This window comes from Aplysia californica, unplaced genomic scaffold (assembly GCF_000002075.1).
Source record: "Aplysia californica isolate F4 #8 unplaced genomic scaffold, AplCal3.0 scaffold01061, whole genome shotgun sequence".
Classification (NCBI taxonomy): domain Eukaryota; kingdom Metazoa; phylum Mollusca; class Gastropoda; order Aplysiida; family Aplysiidae; genus Aplysia; species Aplysia californica.
In genome coordinates this window covers 93,009-108,008 of record NW_004798331.1, presented here as the reverse complement: position 1 = coordinate 108,008, position 15,000 = coordinate 93,009, and the positions used below count along the sequence as shown (strand labels likewise).

General features: G+C 37.5%; 1 protein-coding gene across 1 annotated transcript in view; it reads right to left on the bottom strand.

The window, feature by feature from the left end:
- Positions 1-3,358: 3,358 nt before the first annotated feature.
- The window catches only part of LOC101859828 (transforming growth factor-beta-induced protein ig-h3), a 13,617-nt gene continuing 1,975 nt past the window's right edge, over positions 3,359-15,000 (bottom strand). Inside the window, exons 3-8 of the mRNA XM_005111456.3 lie at positions 14,148-14,322; positions 13,522-13,733; positions 10,894-11,083; positions 9,839-9,940; positions 7,209-7,316; positions 3,359-3,939 (exon numbers count right to left, since the gene is read on the bottom strand). Of these exons, the coding sequence (XP_005111513.1) occupies positions 3,821-3,939; positions 7,209-7,316; positions 9,839-9,940; positions 10,894-11,083; positions 13,522-13,733; positions 14,148-14,322 (906 nt within the window). The 3' untranslated portion in view covers positions 3,359-3,820. The remainder of the gene's footprint in view (positions 3,940-7,208; positions 7,317-9,838; positions 9,941-10,893; positions 11,084-13,521; positions 13,734-14,147; positions 14,323-15,000) is intronic.

The following is a 15,000-nucleotide window of genomic DNA, read 5'->3' as shown; positions in this document are numbered from 1 at the left end:
AATTATCTGGAAAGAATCCCCCCCCTCCCTCAATTAACAACAAGGTGTCTCATATTTTCCACACCTGACAAACCTTGCTTAACAAAATTAAAAGCAGAAAAATGCAATGCTTTGGTCATGTAGAACGCCATCAAGAAAGAAGAGCTTGAACGAAAGATGTGGGGCACAGGAGAGCCAATGTAGACATATATACGGACAACACTGAGACATGGACTGGCCTGGGTAGGGCAGAATTATGTGGAACGGAAGCTCGTTACGTGAGGGTCGGAGGGTCATATTACATGTTAACCTACGAGTCGGAAATGACACCTACATGTATACAAGTATGTAACGTCTGTTGCCGAAAAAAAAAAGATTCCTACAAAACCCTGTGATATGCAACGCTGCTGCCTGCATTAAGAGCGCAACCACAGCGATGTTCTGAGATACACCAGGAAGAAGAAATGGCTATTTAACAAATACCACCCGTCATCCGTTTCTACCATCCACACTGCCACTCTATGTGCGGAGTCTCCCCCCCCCCTCCCCCCCCCCCCCCCCCTCTCTCTCTCTCTCTCTCTCTCTCTCTCTCCCTCCCCCGGGCTGTCCTTGGGGTGGGGGGATCTAGAGTAAGCGCCAAACGAAGGAATAAACTAACATCAAGATTAACGTGAACATCATTTCCAAAATTCAACATCTTCATAGTTACCAACACCACCACAACCACCATCATCACCACCACCACCATCATCATCATCATCATCATCATCACAACAGACTAAACAATTCCCCCTTTTTCTTGTTTTGCTGTTCTTGAAGCCTAACCATCTGTACCAAGCTGGCACACTTTTACACAACCTTCTAATATCGGTACTAAAATCGGAACCCACGCTAATATGCATGAAGTTGCAAGAAGCGTAAAATCGTACTAAACTTAAATCAGGACACGGGACCAGAACAAAACAAACAAACACCCCCCCCAACCCCCACAAAAAACAAAACAACAACAAAAAACAAAAACAAAAACAAAAACCAACAACACATGCACTGACGTCAGTCAGAGGATCTTCAATAGACAGGGATGCCTCACTTGCAATAAAATGCTAAGAGTAAGAGCAATCTCCAGCTTGCTTCTACTGGGCTGCATCCGGCTGCTCCAGTCATTAGTGTATACCACAGGGCACCATGAGCAGCAACATACAACAAGAGAGAGAGAGAGAGAGAGAGAGAGAGAGAGAGAGAGAGAGAGAGAGAGAGAGAGAGAGACAGACAGACAGACAGACAGACAGACAGACAGACAGACAGACAGACAGACAAACAGACAGACAAACAGACAGACAGACAGAGATATTACGTTGAGGTGGGAAAGAGTATTACAGAAAACAACAACAACGAAGGAATAAACTAACATCAAGATTAACCTGAACATCATTTTCAAAATTCAACATCTTCATAGTTACCAACACCACCACCACCACCACCACCACCATCATCATCATCATCATCATCACAACAGACTAAACAATTCCCCCTTTTTCTTGTTTTGTTGTTCTTGAAGCCTAACCATCTGTACCAAGTTGTCACACTTTTACACAACCTTCTAATATCGGTACTAAAATCGGAACCCACGCTCATATGCATGAAGTTGCAAGAAGCGTAAAATCGTACTAAACTTAAATCAGGACACGGGACAAGAACAAATTAACAAATAACCCCCCCCCCCCCCTGAAAAAAAACCCAAACAAAAATCAAAACACAAACAAACAAACAAAGAAAAGAAAAACAAAAAACAAAAACCAACAACACATGCACTGACGTCAGTCAGAGGATCTTCAATAGACAGGGATGCCTCTCTTGCAATAAAATGCTAAGAGTAAGAGCAATCTCCAGCTTGCTTCTACCGGGCTGCATCCGGCTGCTCCAGTCATTAGTGTATACCACAGGGCACCACGAGCAGCAACATACTACAAGAGAGAGAGAGAGAGAGAGAGAGAGAGAGAGAGACAGACAGACAGACAGACAGACAGACAGACAGACAGACAGACAGACAGACAGAGACAGAGATATTACATTGAGGTGGGAAAGATATTACAAAGGGACAACAACAACAACAACAACAACAACAACAAAATGGAGGGTTAAATGGTAGTGGTGCTGAATGGAATCAATTCTGCTCAATGTCTCATTTACCCAATTATCTTCCTTTACAATAGAAATGGTGGATATCCATTATACATGATGTTTTGGGCGATACCAAATCGCGAGTCACAAGATAGCCTTCAGTTTTTCACTATTAAGGGGATCCCACACATTGTGCAATTAGTTCAGTTCAAAATCTCCGTTAAATTGTATCTTGTGCCTTGTTCGGAGACGAGAAGAGCTAACTACATTGTATATGAACGAACATGTTGAAACTTACTGATATTGTCAATGTTTGAATGAGTGAAATCGATAGGAATAGTTACACACTTCCTCGTTTTTTAAGTGAAGATGAAAGCAAATAAAAGACAGAACATGTCTAGAGAACAGGAAAGGAGGTGGAAAGGAGAACATTTTAGAGAAGGAAATCTCCCTCCCCCCTCCCCCAGGTTGCTGTCAGGCTTTGAACCCAGGACCTATTGAAAGGAAGATGAACCCGTACCTCACTAGACTAAAAGAGCCCCACGTCACAATTATTTTCTGAAATTTACTCTTCAATGTGTAAGTATAAGTAACGTAACATAGCCCATAAAATCATTTCTTTTATCCATGATTTAACTGAGTTTTCGGGTAGAGGAATAGAATCCTCGAAGAAGTTGCAACACAATTCTACCAACCGCATCAAAACTGACTAATCATGACTTCTTAGGGAAATTAATCTCCCATTCCCTTCCCCATTCAAGAAATATTATCTTGGTCTACTTCGTCCAACGTTCATAAATTTCTTATATTTGACAATTTTCCGAAAGGGAAGGAATCTGCCTCTAGCAATATGTACCAGATTACTCTCAGGTATGTTACACAGCATTATGTAACAGCATCTATGATGCCCCGGTTAGATGTTTTGCCTTCACAAATAGAAGACGCAAATTTAATTCTTTACAAGGAATTTTATCAAGTATCTTCCAACTGCTAGCTCTGACAGTGTTTCCATCTCCTCTCAGTCCAGGTTGGCCATGAAAGCAGGGTGGAAGCTGCCTACCCTCTGAATGGTTTAAAATGTGGGGATGGTTGTGTAAAGCACTAACAATTATTTTTTCATCAAACAGCATTATACATCGCATTAATCTCACAATAATAATCATAATGAGAAGGAGTATGTATATCGAACATACAAACAAGGAATCTCAATCAAAGAAAAAACCCCAAAGTTACCAATGAAGCTAACAAAACCATAGAGTTGTGCTGTTCCGTTTTATTGAAAAAAAACAACTGAAAGTGCAAAAATTACTAACAAACAATACAAAATATTGTACATGCAAAGGATGAAAACTACAAAAGCAAAGGTAGATACGTAAAGTACATCCAAGGAATATTTTCATATTCATCGTAATAATATCTAGTATCTTGAAATATGATATTTAAAAAAACAGTTGAGTATTCAAAAGGGAGAGTACTTAAGAACTAATTTATATAAAGAGTATTCTTTTTTAAAACTTCATCAAAATTAGAAGGAACTTGTCTATAATATAATACTATCATTTCCCATTTAGGAACTTCATTCAAAAGAGACAGACTTACTTGTATAGAAATAATTCCCTTTTCACAAGCAACAAGTAAAACAGTTTTCAGTTCTCAATAACAATAATTAAGGATGATAACAAAACTAACACTAATTAAACACAGTAAAACTCAGTTTGATTCACAGAATGCTCAGGTCCACATTTGGAGGCAGAAGGACGGAGTCAATGGCGTGTACAACTCCATTAGTTACACTCAAGTCAGCCGAGATCACCTTTGCGTTGTTCACCTCTACACCTTCTGTGATGCAGAAAAACAAATTAAAATTAATGTTATCTATCAATCACTTGTTCATGAAATAGATTTTTAAAAAAAAATCTACTGTAGACCCACCTAATTTTTGCCAATAAGGATGGATGGCAAGCAGTTTTAGTAATTTTGCTGTCATTTTTTTTTTAAATCAAAGGTTTTCATGATTCGTACTTTCATTCCAGTCTTTTCTTCGTTTTCATGTAAAATTCCATTTAAAGCTTTTGTAAAACAGATAATAATAATAATTGCATTTATATAGCGCATATCCATGCTCAAGAGCTTGCTCTATGCGCTTTACAACTATTATTACCCCAGCAGACCCTCTGAGAACACTCAGAAACATTCTCAGCTTCCGCGGAAGCATACAGTGCAAGCTGCGGATTTCACGCGCTCAAACACTATCAAACTGACAAGATCGTTCACTGTCTATAGCTGGGTACCCATTTCCACCTGGGTGAAGTGAGGAAAATTTGTGCAAAGTGCCTTTCCCAAGGACACAACGTCGGGTCCTTGATGGGATTCGAACCCACGACCTTACGGTTGCGAGTCCGAGAGCCTAACCACTAGGTCACCGACGCCACAAGATATAAAATATTGTAAGGTGCATTTTAGAACACACATAGTACAGAAGGATGTACAGCATCGTGAGTCATAATGTACAAAGTACAGTGTACAGGAGCTATAACAAAGGAGTTAGTGTTTGTATAAAATTCTAAATGTAGATGTTTTATGCTCGAATTGACACAATTTGGACCACATAGCAGGCAATGCTTCCACCTAATTGCCTGTCAAGGCTAATCCAGCCTGAGAAGGGAACAATATCCCAGCAGACAGACGTAAGTACTCAATAAAAATTCTTTCCACATGAGAAAAGAACTCACCTCTTGCGAGTGCAATGGCGAAGCCCAGAGCAACTATACAGCTCACATGCTGGGTTTTCATAATTATAATAATGAAGTTTAAGATAGGCAGTAGGAGTGAAGAGGGGGGGGGGGAAGAAGGGGTTCTGACATCATTCTCGAGAGTATTTTGGGCTAAAATGAAATATGTGTCGTAACATTGTGGAATCGGGCGCTCCTCATTTTTTCAACATATGGAGTTTTACTGGAATCATCTAAGAGCGTGTTCATTTGCCTTGTTTTTGGATGAAAAAAATACCAATCTACCTGGAATAGTTGTCAAGACATTTGCGATTGAAAAAGGTGGGGGTCACCTGGTGTCAAGGGTTAAGTTAGCCATAGAATGGTTGCCAAAGTTTAGTGACTTACAAAGTTGGAGAGTCTTGGAAACTATAAATTTAGACCTACATTTTTTTGTGCATTTAATCAACGCTTTTCAGTAAGAACCCCTCAGAAATGTGTTTTTAAATGGTATTTTAAAGAGTGATTTAATCATCATAACACGTTTTGAGCCAAAAATTTAAAAAATCGATAAAAATTGCAAAACGAGTAGAGAAATGCAGATTTCTTCGATTTTTATATTTTGACGAGCGCCTGATTTCACCACACTGCCTCTCATAGTAGGCAAGCCTTATCAACATATTATGAGTCTGTGAATGTAGGTGTGCATGAGTTTTTTGGAGTTGCAGTTTTCTGAAAATCAGTTGAATAAAAAAACATAAGTCAGGCATCATGGTGAAATCAGGCGCTCATCAAAATAATGAAAACGAAGAAAATGTCCTTTTCGGTCTGTTTGGCAATTTTTATCAAATTTTGGTTTTTGACTCAACACCTTTGAGGTCCATTTAAAAACCAATTTCTGGGTGGATTTTACAGAAATTATTTTATTTAAGGCACAAGAATATAATATTGCAGTTTCTAAGGACTCTCAAGCTTTGGTAGTGGCCATTCTTTGGCGGCCATTTTCTTGCTAATTTTACTTCTGAAACCAGGCGACCCCCACCTCCTTCAATCGCAAATATCTCGACTTCTATTCTTGATATCTGAGTGTATTCTTTACTGAAAGCAAGACGAATAAACAAGCTTTAAAAGGATACCAGTAACTTCACATGTCCAAAAATAGATCAGCGCCCGATTCCACCGTGTTGTTACACATATTTTGCTAACATTTGTCGAAGTGTGTCAGTGTTTAACACGCATGCATGATGTATGCAAGCACTGACAGTGCCAATAAGTTAGTGTGTGAGCAAATAACTAGTGAGTGGGTGTGGGTTTGAGTGTGCATCTATAATGAATGTGTGCGTATCTGTATGCTTGCACAAGTATGTGCGTACATATATATTTGTACCAACACTGTGCAATCAGGCACTAATTACCGTTTGAGCATTGAGTTATTGGTACAATCTCAGAGCCTGTTCATGTGCCTTGCATTTTATGAAAAAAAAACCCATCTGTCTTCGACAGAAGTCAGGACATTTGCAACTGTGGGAGTTGGGGGTCGCCAGGTGCAAAAGATAAAATTAGCGAAAAAATGGTAGCCAAAGTTTGGCGACTTCCAAAGCTGTACTGTCCAAGGAAACTACAGTTTACATTTTCATGACTATGATCAATGTTTTTCAGTAAACCCCATGCAGGAATGTCCTTTAAAGTAAACATAAAAGACGTTGAGCCCAAAAGAATTTTAAAAAATAGGATGAAAATTGCCAAACGGACGGAAAGATGTTGATTTCTTCAATTTCATTAGTTTGACGAGTGCTTAATTTCACACAATTTATGGAGAGTAAAAGTAAGCGGCCAAATATTATTTGTTTCTTTTCAAGAGCTTCCAAGCAGAGAGAAGAGTTATGAACCATAAGCTCTGTTTCAGATCTAACACTTGACGAAGATTGCAATGGCAGCAAAAAAATATGTGAGGTATCATTGTGAAATCAGGCACTCGTCAAACAATGAAATCAAAGAAACCAGTATTTTTCTAGGCGTTGGGCAATTTTTTACAATGTTCTTTTTTTGCCCCAATACCTTTTACGTCACTTTAAAAATGCATTGATGTGTGGAAGTTACTCCAAAAAATATTCATTAAAGGCAGGAAAAATGAAATTTCCAAGGACACCCAAGCTTTGCAAGTTACCAAACTTCGGTGGCCATTTTCTCGCAAATTTGATCTCTCTTGCCAAATGACCCCCACCTCCTTCAACTGTGAATATTTCGACTTCTTTTCCCGACAGATGGGTATTTTTTTCCGCAAAACAACTGAATAAGTTTTAAGATGATATTGATAACTGTATATGCTATAAAATTGACAAGGACCTGATTTTACCTTGTTGTGACACATATATTTTAACAATACTAGCGACTTACTTTTGTTAACTTTGATTTCAACAGATGCACCATTGAGAGTGGTCACCTCTCCAGAGGTCAGCCCAGCACTGCAGTAAGTTTTAGACACCACGTGGTACTTCAGGATAGCTGAAATAGAGAAAATATATTTTAAAAACTTTTTCAAAAACAGCAAATTCCTTTGTAAAATCAGAACATTTTACTAAGTAAGTTTAGTAAGGGAAAACAGGTCACAATTTGGAACAAGCTATAACAAGATAAACAATTTTAAATGGTAGACACTGTTTGAAAAATCTAAGCAACATTTAAATTCAAAATGTGTATTAACTCAGCAAATCAAATACTTTTGAAGTCAGTATTGCAGGCATTAAGCAAAAAACATTAATCTTAAAAAAACTTTGAGGTTTAGAGTTATGGTTAGAAATGCTATCAAAGCATTTCAAAATCATTAACTCTGCCTAGGACACTTTAAACACAAGGAACATTTTTTTTTATATGTCACATTTGCTCAAATTAAACTCCTTCCAAAAATTTATAGACATTTAACTCTTTGAGCCCTTGCCACCGGTGTGTGTAAAACTGCCCATGTACCTAGCCACTGGTACATCAGTGAGTAAAACCCTACCTCCAACCTGGCGCATCTGGTACAAAACGCACATGGAAAATTATAGTGTTTACTATACAGGATGTTATCCATTATTTTGAAGATCTTTCTGAATTAGATGCTGGTAATGACGAGGACTACCCTGAGTGGGATACGGAAAGTGATTCTGATGATCATATGAATGTTAGTAATATATCACTCAGAGGCTTGAGAACTGTATTATAACTGGGATCTTTCAAACACATGATTTTTTAATTGAGAATCCAGCATCCCATCCATGCAACCATCAACAACATTCCAAGACAAAAATATGTCGACACAGTTAAAACAACACGAGCACACAATAGAAATGCTCGTCGCTTATCACATGGTATGATGCCTTGGGAGATTACGGATAATTCCAACAGATGCAGGTAATAACGATAAGGTCTACTAACCATAATACTGAGGCAGATAAGCACATACCTTAAGAAAAAGGAAATGCTCTACTCTCAGAAGCAGCTGTTTCATTTGCGATCATAAGAATTTAACTGTATTTCCTTTACTCTCTTTGTCTTTGCTAGATACAAGGGCATTATCAATTCATGTCGGACAACTTATCAATTATAACAGTATTATTATTTTAACTATAAGTTATTTTTATTATCCTTATTATTATTATTATTATTATTATTATTATCATCGTCATCATTATCATTTATAATTTTAATTGCTATCATTATCATTATTATTCTTATCATTATTAGGCTACTATCATTATTATAATTTTTATTATTTTACTTATAAAGTAAATAAACAGTTCTTCTGTCTGAGTCAGCCACACAAGGTTGAGTCCTATATAGTCAGCGCCACGTGAACTTTTTGACACTTGCACACCAGACAGTTACCCTATCTTTCTGTGATGGAATGTAAGAATCTTCAGCCTACACTTTCACCTTTTTTTGCGTTGATTTTATTTTTTTTATTTCATATATTTAGCATGTCAGCTGTCTTCGTTTGTTGCCTTACAGACTTGTTTCGAGTAAATATAAATGCTTACAGTCATTAATGCTGAAAGCACTGAACAAAATGATATCTAATACAACAAGTGTATTTGTGATGGTGAGTAGGTGACATTTTAAGAAAACATGAGAAATTCAAACACCTTTAACGAATTTCTGGCGGGCAAAAAAGGTCTGCCAGTAGAAAGATAGCAAACAGCAGCTCTCCAGCGTGTTTATTGTCTATGAGTACACATTTGATTTGATGTGGTCATGGATGGAATGGAAAGATAAATTGAACAACCATACTTGAGGCCATGGGCGAATAGCTACTTCTTGAAGTTGAGTGTTAAGATCTATATATAGGCTAATCATTAAGCCCAAAAACACAACAACACAATAAAGTTGGTGTATCTTCCTTCTTTGTTAATATAAGGCCGTTTCAACTGGGTAAAGTTATGTAAGAGGCATTAATTCTAACAGCCCCTTTTGTAAGACAGCAAAGTTTGCCATGCACAATCTCAGAACATGACTATTTAACTTACTTAACTCTGGTTATTTTTAGCCATCAAACCACCAAAGCCTGGTCATCTTTTTAATTTATTTAAAAAATCAATAACTTTGTTGATGAAGCACAAAGGATAAAAGATTCAGGATTTGCAAAGCATTATACCTCTTCAAGATCTTTTCAATTTAACTTTATATCTTTTATCTTCCATACTTTTTAATGATGTCTTTTAAAATTCTTCATCATTTCTTTATTTTCCTGAAAGATCAGGAGACCTCCTCAGTTTTTAGGTTCCCAGCGGGCCTACAGTTAAGTTAGGGTTTTTCCTTTTCTTTTCTTTATAATACTGTGTCCTGACTTTTTGGGCGTAGACGTTAGTTTAGTTTCTTACATGTAGATAAGGTTGCTATTAATTGTAATGGTAAAAAAATATCTGAAAGTTCAAGCAAAATGTAGTTTAAGCAAACAGGTACCATCAAAAACAGAGATTATGAACCGAGCAACCTTTCCGCTGATGCTGATTGCCGACAAGTTGTGAGTCAAGTGTTACAATACTTACCAGCAAGCTCAGTTGGGTTCTTCAGCAGTTTCTCCAGAGTGCCGGGGGGAAGTTTCATGAAGGCTTCGTCAGTCGGAGCGAACAAAGTAAATGGACCTGGTCCTGTCAATCAAAAAAGTAACCAAAAAAAAATTCAAAACTAATGTCATGAGGTACAAAATGCATTGTTCACTCACTGCAGATATCATATTAAATGGAGACTAAGAGCTGACTCGACAGACTTTGTTTGTTTGCACGTGTGTACAGAAGAGCACTGTACTGATACAATAACAGTCATTTAGTGCAAGGAGAAAGTAAGACAGACAGACAAACTGATATAGCAGGAAAGAAAAAAGCAGAATCTACCAGTGGCACCCTCCAACCATCCACAACCAGAGAGAGGAGGTGAGAAGACAAAGACTTACCACTGAAAAGCTTCTCTACCAATAAAGACTTGCACCTTAACGCTTCTCTACCAAAGACTAATATTTCTCTACCAAAGACTTACCACTTAATGTTTCTCAACCAAAAAATTACCCCTAAACACTTCTCTACCAAAGACTTAAGACATAATTTTTCTCTACCAAAACCTTAATCCTAAACACTACTCTACCAAAGATTTACCACTTAGAGAATCATTTTTATCCCTTAACTCTTCTCTACCAGTGACTATCTACTTAAAGCTTCTCTACCAAAGAGGTGGGTGGTTGGCAGGTGCTCTACTGTGGTCTGCCCCTTCTTCCCTATAAAAAATGCATCATCCTTATCTCTCCCATTTCATTTCTTTGAATGCTACTCCTTAGTGACAACTCTAATCTTTAGTACTTTAAAGACTTTTGCGTTATAAGTGGTGTAAAACTCTTGCTAATATTCTACAAAAGACTCACTACTTAAAGCTTCTGACAGTGACTTACAACTTAAAGCTACCACCAGTGACTTACCACTAATATTTCTATCAGTGACCAGCCACTTTAAAGTTTCTACCAGCGACTTACCATTTAAAGTTTCTATCAGTCACCTATCTCTTAGAATTTCTAATGGAGACCTACCATTTAAAGCTTCTACTAGTTACCTACCACTTAGAGCTTCCACCAATGAAGCAGCTTTGACGGCTGTGACGAGAGTGTTAAACTTCCCGACAGACGCAACACTCTGTACGATATTGCCGTATGGGATGAGCATCACTCTGTTCAAAACGTGCACCACACCGTTGGAAGCAACTTTGTCAACTTGTTTGAGGTCAATTGGTGAACACTGGGTTGTGTACTGTGTGGAGAAAATTTGTTTAATGAAATAACTCTCTTTTACATTTTCCTGCCAGTGCTTTGAAGTAGGCCTACTGATCATGAACACTGACTGCATCCTAGTCATAACATATTTACTCAGTAATTTTCACAGCATTTGTGATGTAACAGTTAGTTGCTTCACTGTCACATACAAGAGACCTGAGTTCAATGCCCAAGTGGGGTAAATTTTTATTAAGTATCTCAGTCTTTCTGGGTTGGTCATGAAAGGCAGGGTCGGAGGCCTGCCTCCTAAATGATCTAAACTGTGTTGATGGGGGCATAAAAACTCCAACATTTTAAAACAATGTTTTAATTTTTTTTTTCAGGTTTCTAGTTGTATAGGTATGGTAAAAAAGCCTGTTTTTGTTTTGTATTCTCAACAGACCAGGAACTGAGACATTTTCATCCTTGCTTAAGTGATGGGGTTCATTCATGCAAGCAATATTTTTTTCCTTTTTTTTTTCCTCAAAAGAAAAACAAAAAGGGATTTAGACCATTGTATTACTTACGGTTCAAAATGATCCCAGTGTGTAGTGCAGCCAGCACTTTAGTGTACCAATGCTCACAACACAAATGAAATATTTCAAGGTTTAAATCAAAATCAAAAGTAAGTCAGATCTACGCTGTATTTTTACTTGCACAAGAACTTCTTTATATAACTAGTGTCTTAAATGTCAGCAACAATTAAAAATTTAATTTTAAAAAAGAAAAGTACCAATATCAGCAGTATTTAAAACAAAAAGTAATCTATTCAACATTATCAGAAAAGCATTGCAGATGTACTTTCATTACAAGTTGACTATTATGGCACTACAAGCCATATAAATTTATAACATGCATTTCAGCTATATGAATAATTTTTTTTGTTAAGAGTGACATAACAATATGGTTTTCAGCCCCACAACAGTGTGGAAGAGAGACAGCGAGAGAGAGAGAGAGAGAGAGAGAGAGAGAGAGAGAGAGAGAGAGAGAGAGAAAGAGAGAGAGAGAGAAACAATAAGACATTAAGAGACAATACTAAAAAGTTTACAAAGGGCTATAACTTGTCTGGGCTTTAACTTGCATTACACAGATGAGTGTTGTTGCCCCTTTTTTTGTCGGCTGCTATAATGTAGGAGCTGTAGACATTGATTCTTAACATGCTCATTATTTAATCACTTTTGTACATACTACATAAACTGATGGCGCACTGTACAGCCAGCAGTGTGGAAAGATTTAAATAATCAAAGGCAATAGGCTAATATATAGTTCATTTTAGTCCAATTTAGAACAAATTTCTGTGTGGATTTTTACTGAAAAACGTTGATTAAAGGCACTAAAATGTAAGTTTTCAGTTTCCATTTACAATCAGGCTATGGAAATAAGCCAACATTGGCTGCCATTTTCTCGGTAATTCTACAGCTGAAACCAGGTGACCCCACCTTCTTCAACCTCATCTCGACTTCTATTCAAGATAGATATTTTTTCACCGATAGCAAGACAACTGAACAAGCTTTAAGATAGTTTAAGGAAATTAAGAAATTTCCGTGTTGATAATAAGATTGTGTCCCTTTTATACCATTCTATGATTGAAGTGTGCTATTATTTTGTATTTGCTGCTGGGGTGGGAATTGTGAGGTGAAAGATAAAGAAAAATTCGACAGAACCATTAAGAAAGCCAGCAAGATCTCTGGATATGATTTTACTAGAATCGATGAAATGTATAACACCACACGTATAAAAAAGATAAAAAGCATAATAAACGACCCGTTACACCTTCTTTTCACGCAAATTGTAAGATCACGCTGCAGGAGATATAGGTACCTCCAAAAACAAAGAAAGAAAGATATAAAAGAAGTTTTTTACCAACTAGTATAAGGCTTTTGTCAGAATGAGCATACATCTTAGAGTCTGTATCTATATAGGCCTATAACTCCAAAGGTCCTGTAATTACATTCCTGTTTGTGGTTGAATGATGCATCAGGTGTGAATGTACATTTTTGTCAGCTTTACTTCTCTTTTCATTGAATTTTAATTAGAGTAATAGATAATTTAAATTTTTTATGTTTACCTGCATGTGTTTTTACGGTCCTGTAAAGCCAAGAATGTCTTATAGCTCCACATGCTTAAAAATTGAAGAACACCTGATTCCAACGTCGTGACACAAATATAAATGAGATGTGAACTCTGATAACTTATATCAATTTCAAAGATGGCACTTTTAGAAAAAAAATATATATGGTCAACATTGCATGTATTCTTGAAAACCACACATCCTCATTCTCAATTGTTACCAGACATTTCCAGAAAAAGATCAGCCTGATTAGCCTTCTCTGCATGCACCCTACCCCACAGTAATGTGAAGTCAAGGTCATTTTGCATGTAAAAAATGAACATCACAATTATGTTTTCTATGAAAACTAATGATGTACAACTCACCACACCGTTGTCGTAAATGTTCACTCTCAGAGGGCTGCCCTCCACTGTTTTCACAACAAGTTCATCCTTCAGCTGTGAAGATTTCACCTCGCCCGCTAGCACGTGGTACTTGAGGACTTCTGCTAAAACGGTTGTGTTGGCAATAAGTTTCTTCACATCGTCTGGGAGATTGCTGAAAGCTTGGTTGGTAGGCCCAAACACTGTGAAGGGACCTTTAAAAAAAAAATTGCACAGCATTAGCAAATATAATTTTCAAGATATAGTAATACCCAGACCAAAACAATGAGAAAGTTGTAGACCAATGTCGGATTTTTAAACGTTTCCAAAGAATGATGTAGGCGAGATCTTCCCGTATTTCTCTGTGCTTCTATTTTGCTTTGTGCAATGTGCATCCATTCTGCTTTTATGTTTATGTTTTCGAGTTGAAAGACCTTCAAAGATGTCATTAATTTTGTTTTTACAATGTTTGCATTTTGATAGGAACTTATTTGAAAGACATTTGAACCTGCTCTATTAGCCAAGATTGTCCAAGACAATCACCTGTACAAACAACTACTGCAAACTTACTCCCATGCGTTTTTTTCTTTATAATAAAGACTGTATGAACTGTCACCCAGTACACTTACCAGGGCCGGATAAGGTTTCAGCCAGACCAGCTTTGCCCACCTCAGTCACCAATGTTGTCAGACCAATGTCCTGAGCCAGTTCAGGAATGTTAGGAGCATTGGGATCATTCCTTTCTGCCTCCTCAACATCACGAGCCATCATGTCCAATGAAATCATGTTGCTTCTCATCTCAAACTTCAGGGGAAAAAAATAATTTTTAAATTATGTTTTGAAGAAGGAAATGTTACAAAAATAAATAATAGAATAACAGAATGAAATTATAAAATGTGTGTCAAACTCTTATGGAGCTTGTAAAAAATTTGTAGTTGTAATCCACACAGCCATCAACAAAATTTCCAAACTTTACGAGGCAGACTACATCCACCCTGCTGAGACATTCCAGCAGAGGATGGTGTTTTTAAATAGGCAGCTTCCATGATGATTATGACGTATTAGTGTGTAAAGGGGGAGTCTCTCTCTCTCTCTCTCTCTCACTCTCTCTCTCTCTCTCTCTCTCTCTCTCTCTCTCTCTCTCTCTCTCTCTCTCTCTCTCTCTCTCTCTCCTGGCATCTGTGGTGTAACAATTAAGTGCTTCATCAACACGTGCAAAAAATTATGTGAGTCTGATTCTCGTGAGAGGGGGATTTTTATTGAACATCAGTATATCTGGCTATCCTCTGGGTTGCTGTTTCCATCTCGTCCTGGGTTGGCCCTGATAGGCCTAGAATCGAAGCAGCCTGTCTCCTAGATGATGTAAGTAGGATCGATGTTGGTGTTAAACATCTACAATTACTCATTTCTCTCTCTCTCCTTCTCTCTCTTCGCCTTTCTCTGCCTTTTTCTCTCTCTCTCTCTCTCTCTCTCTCTCTCTCT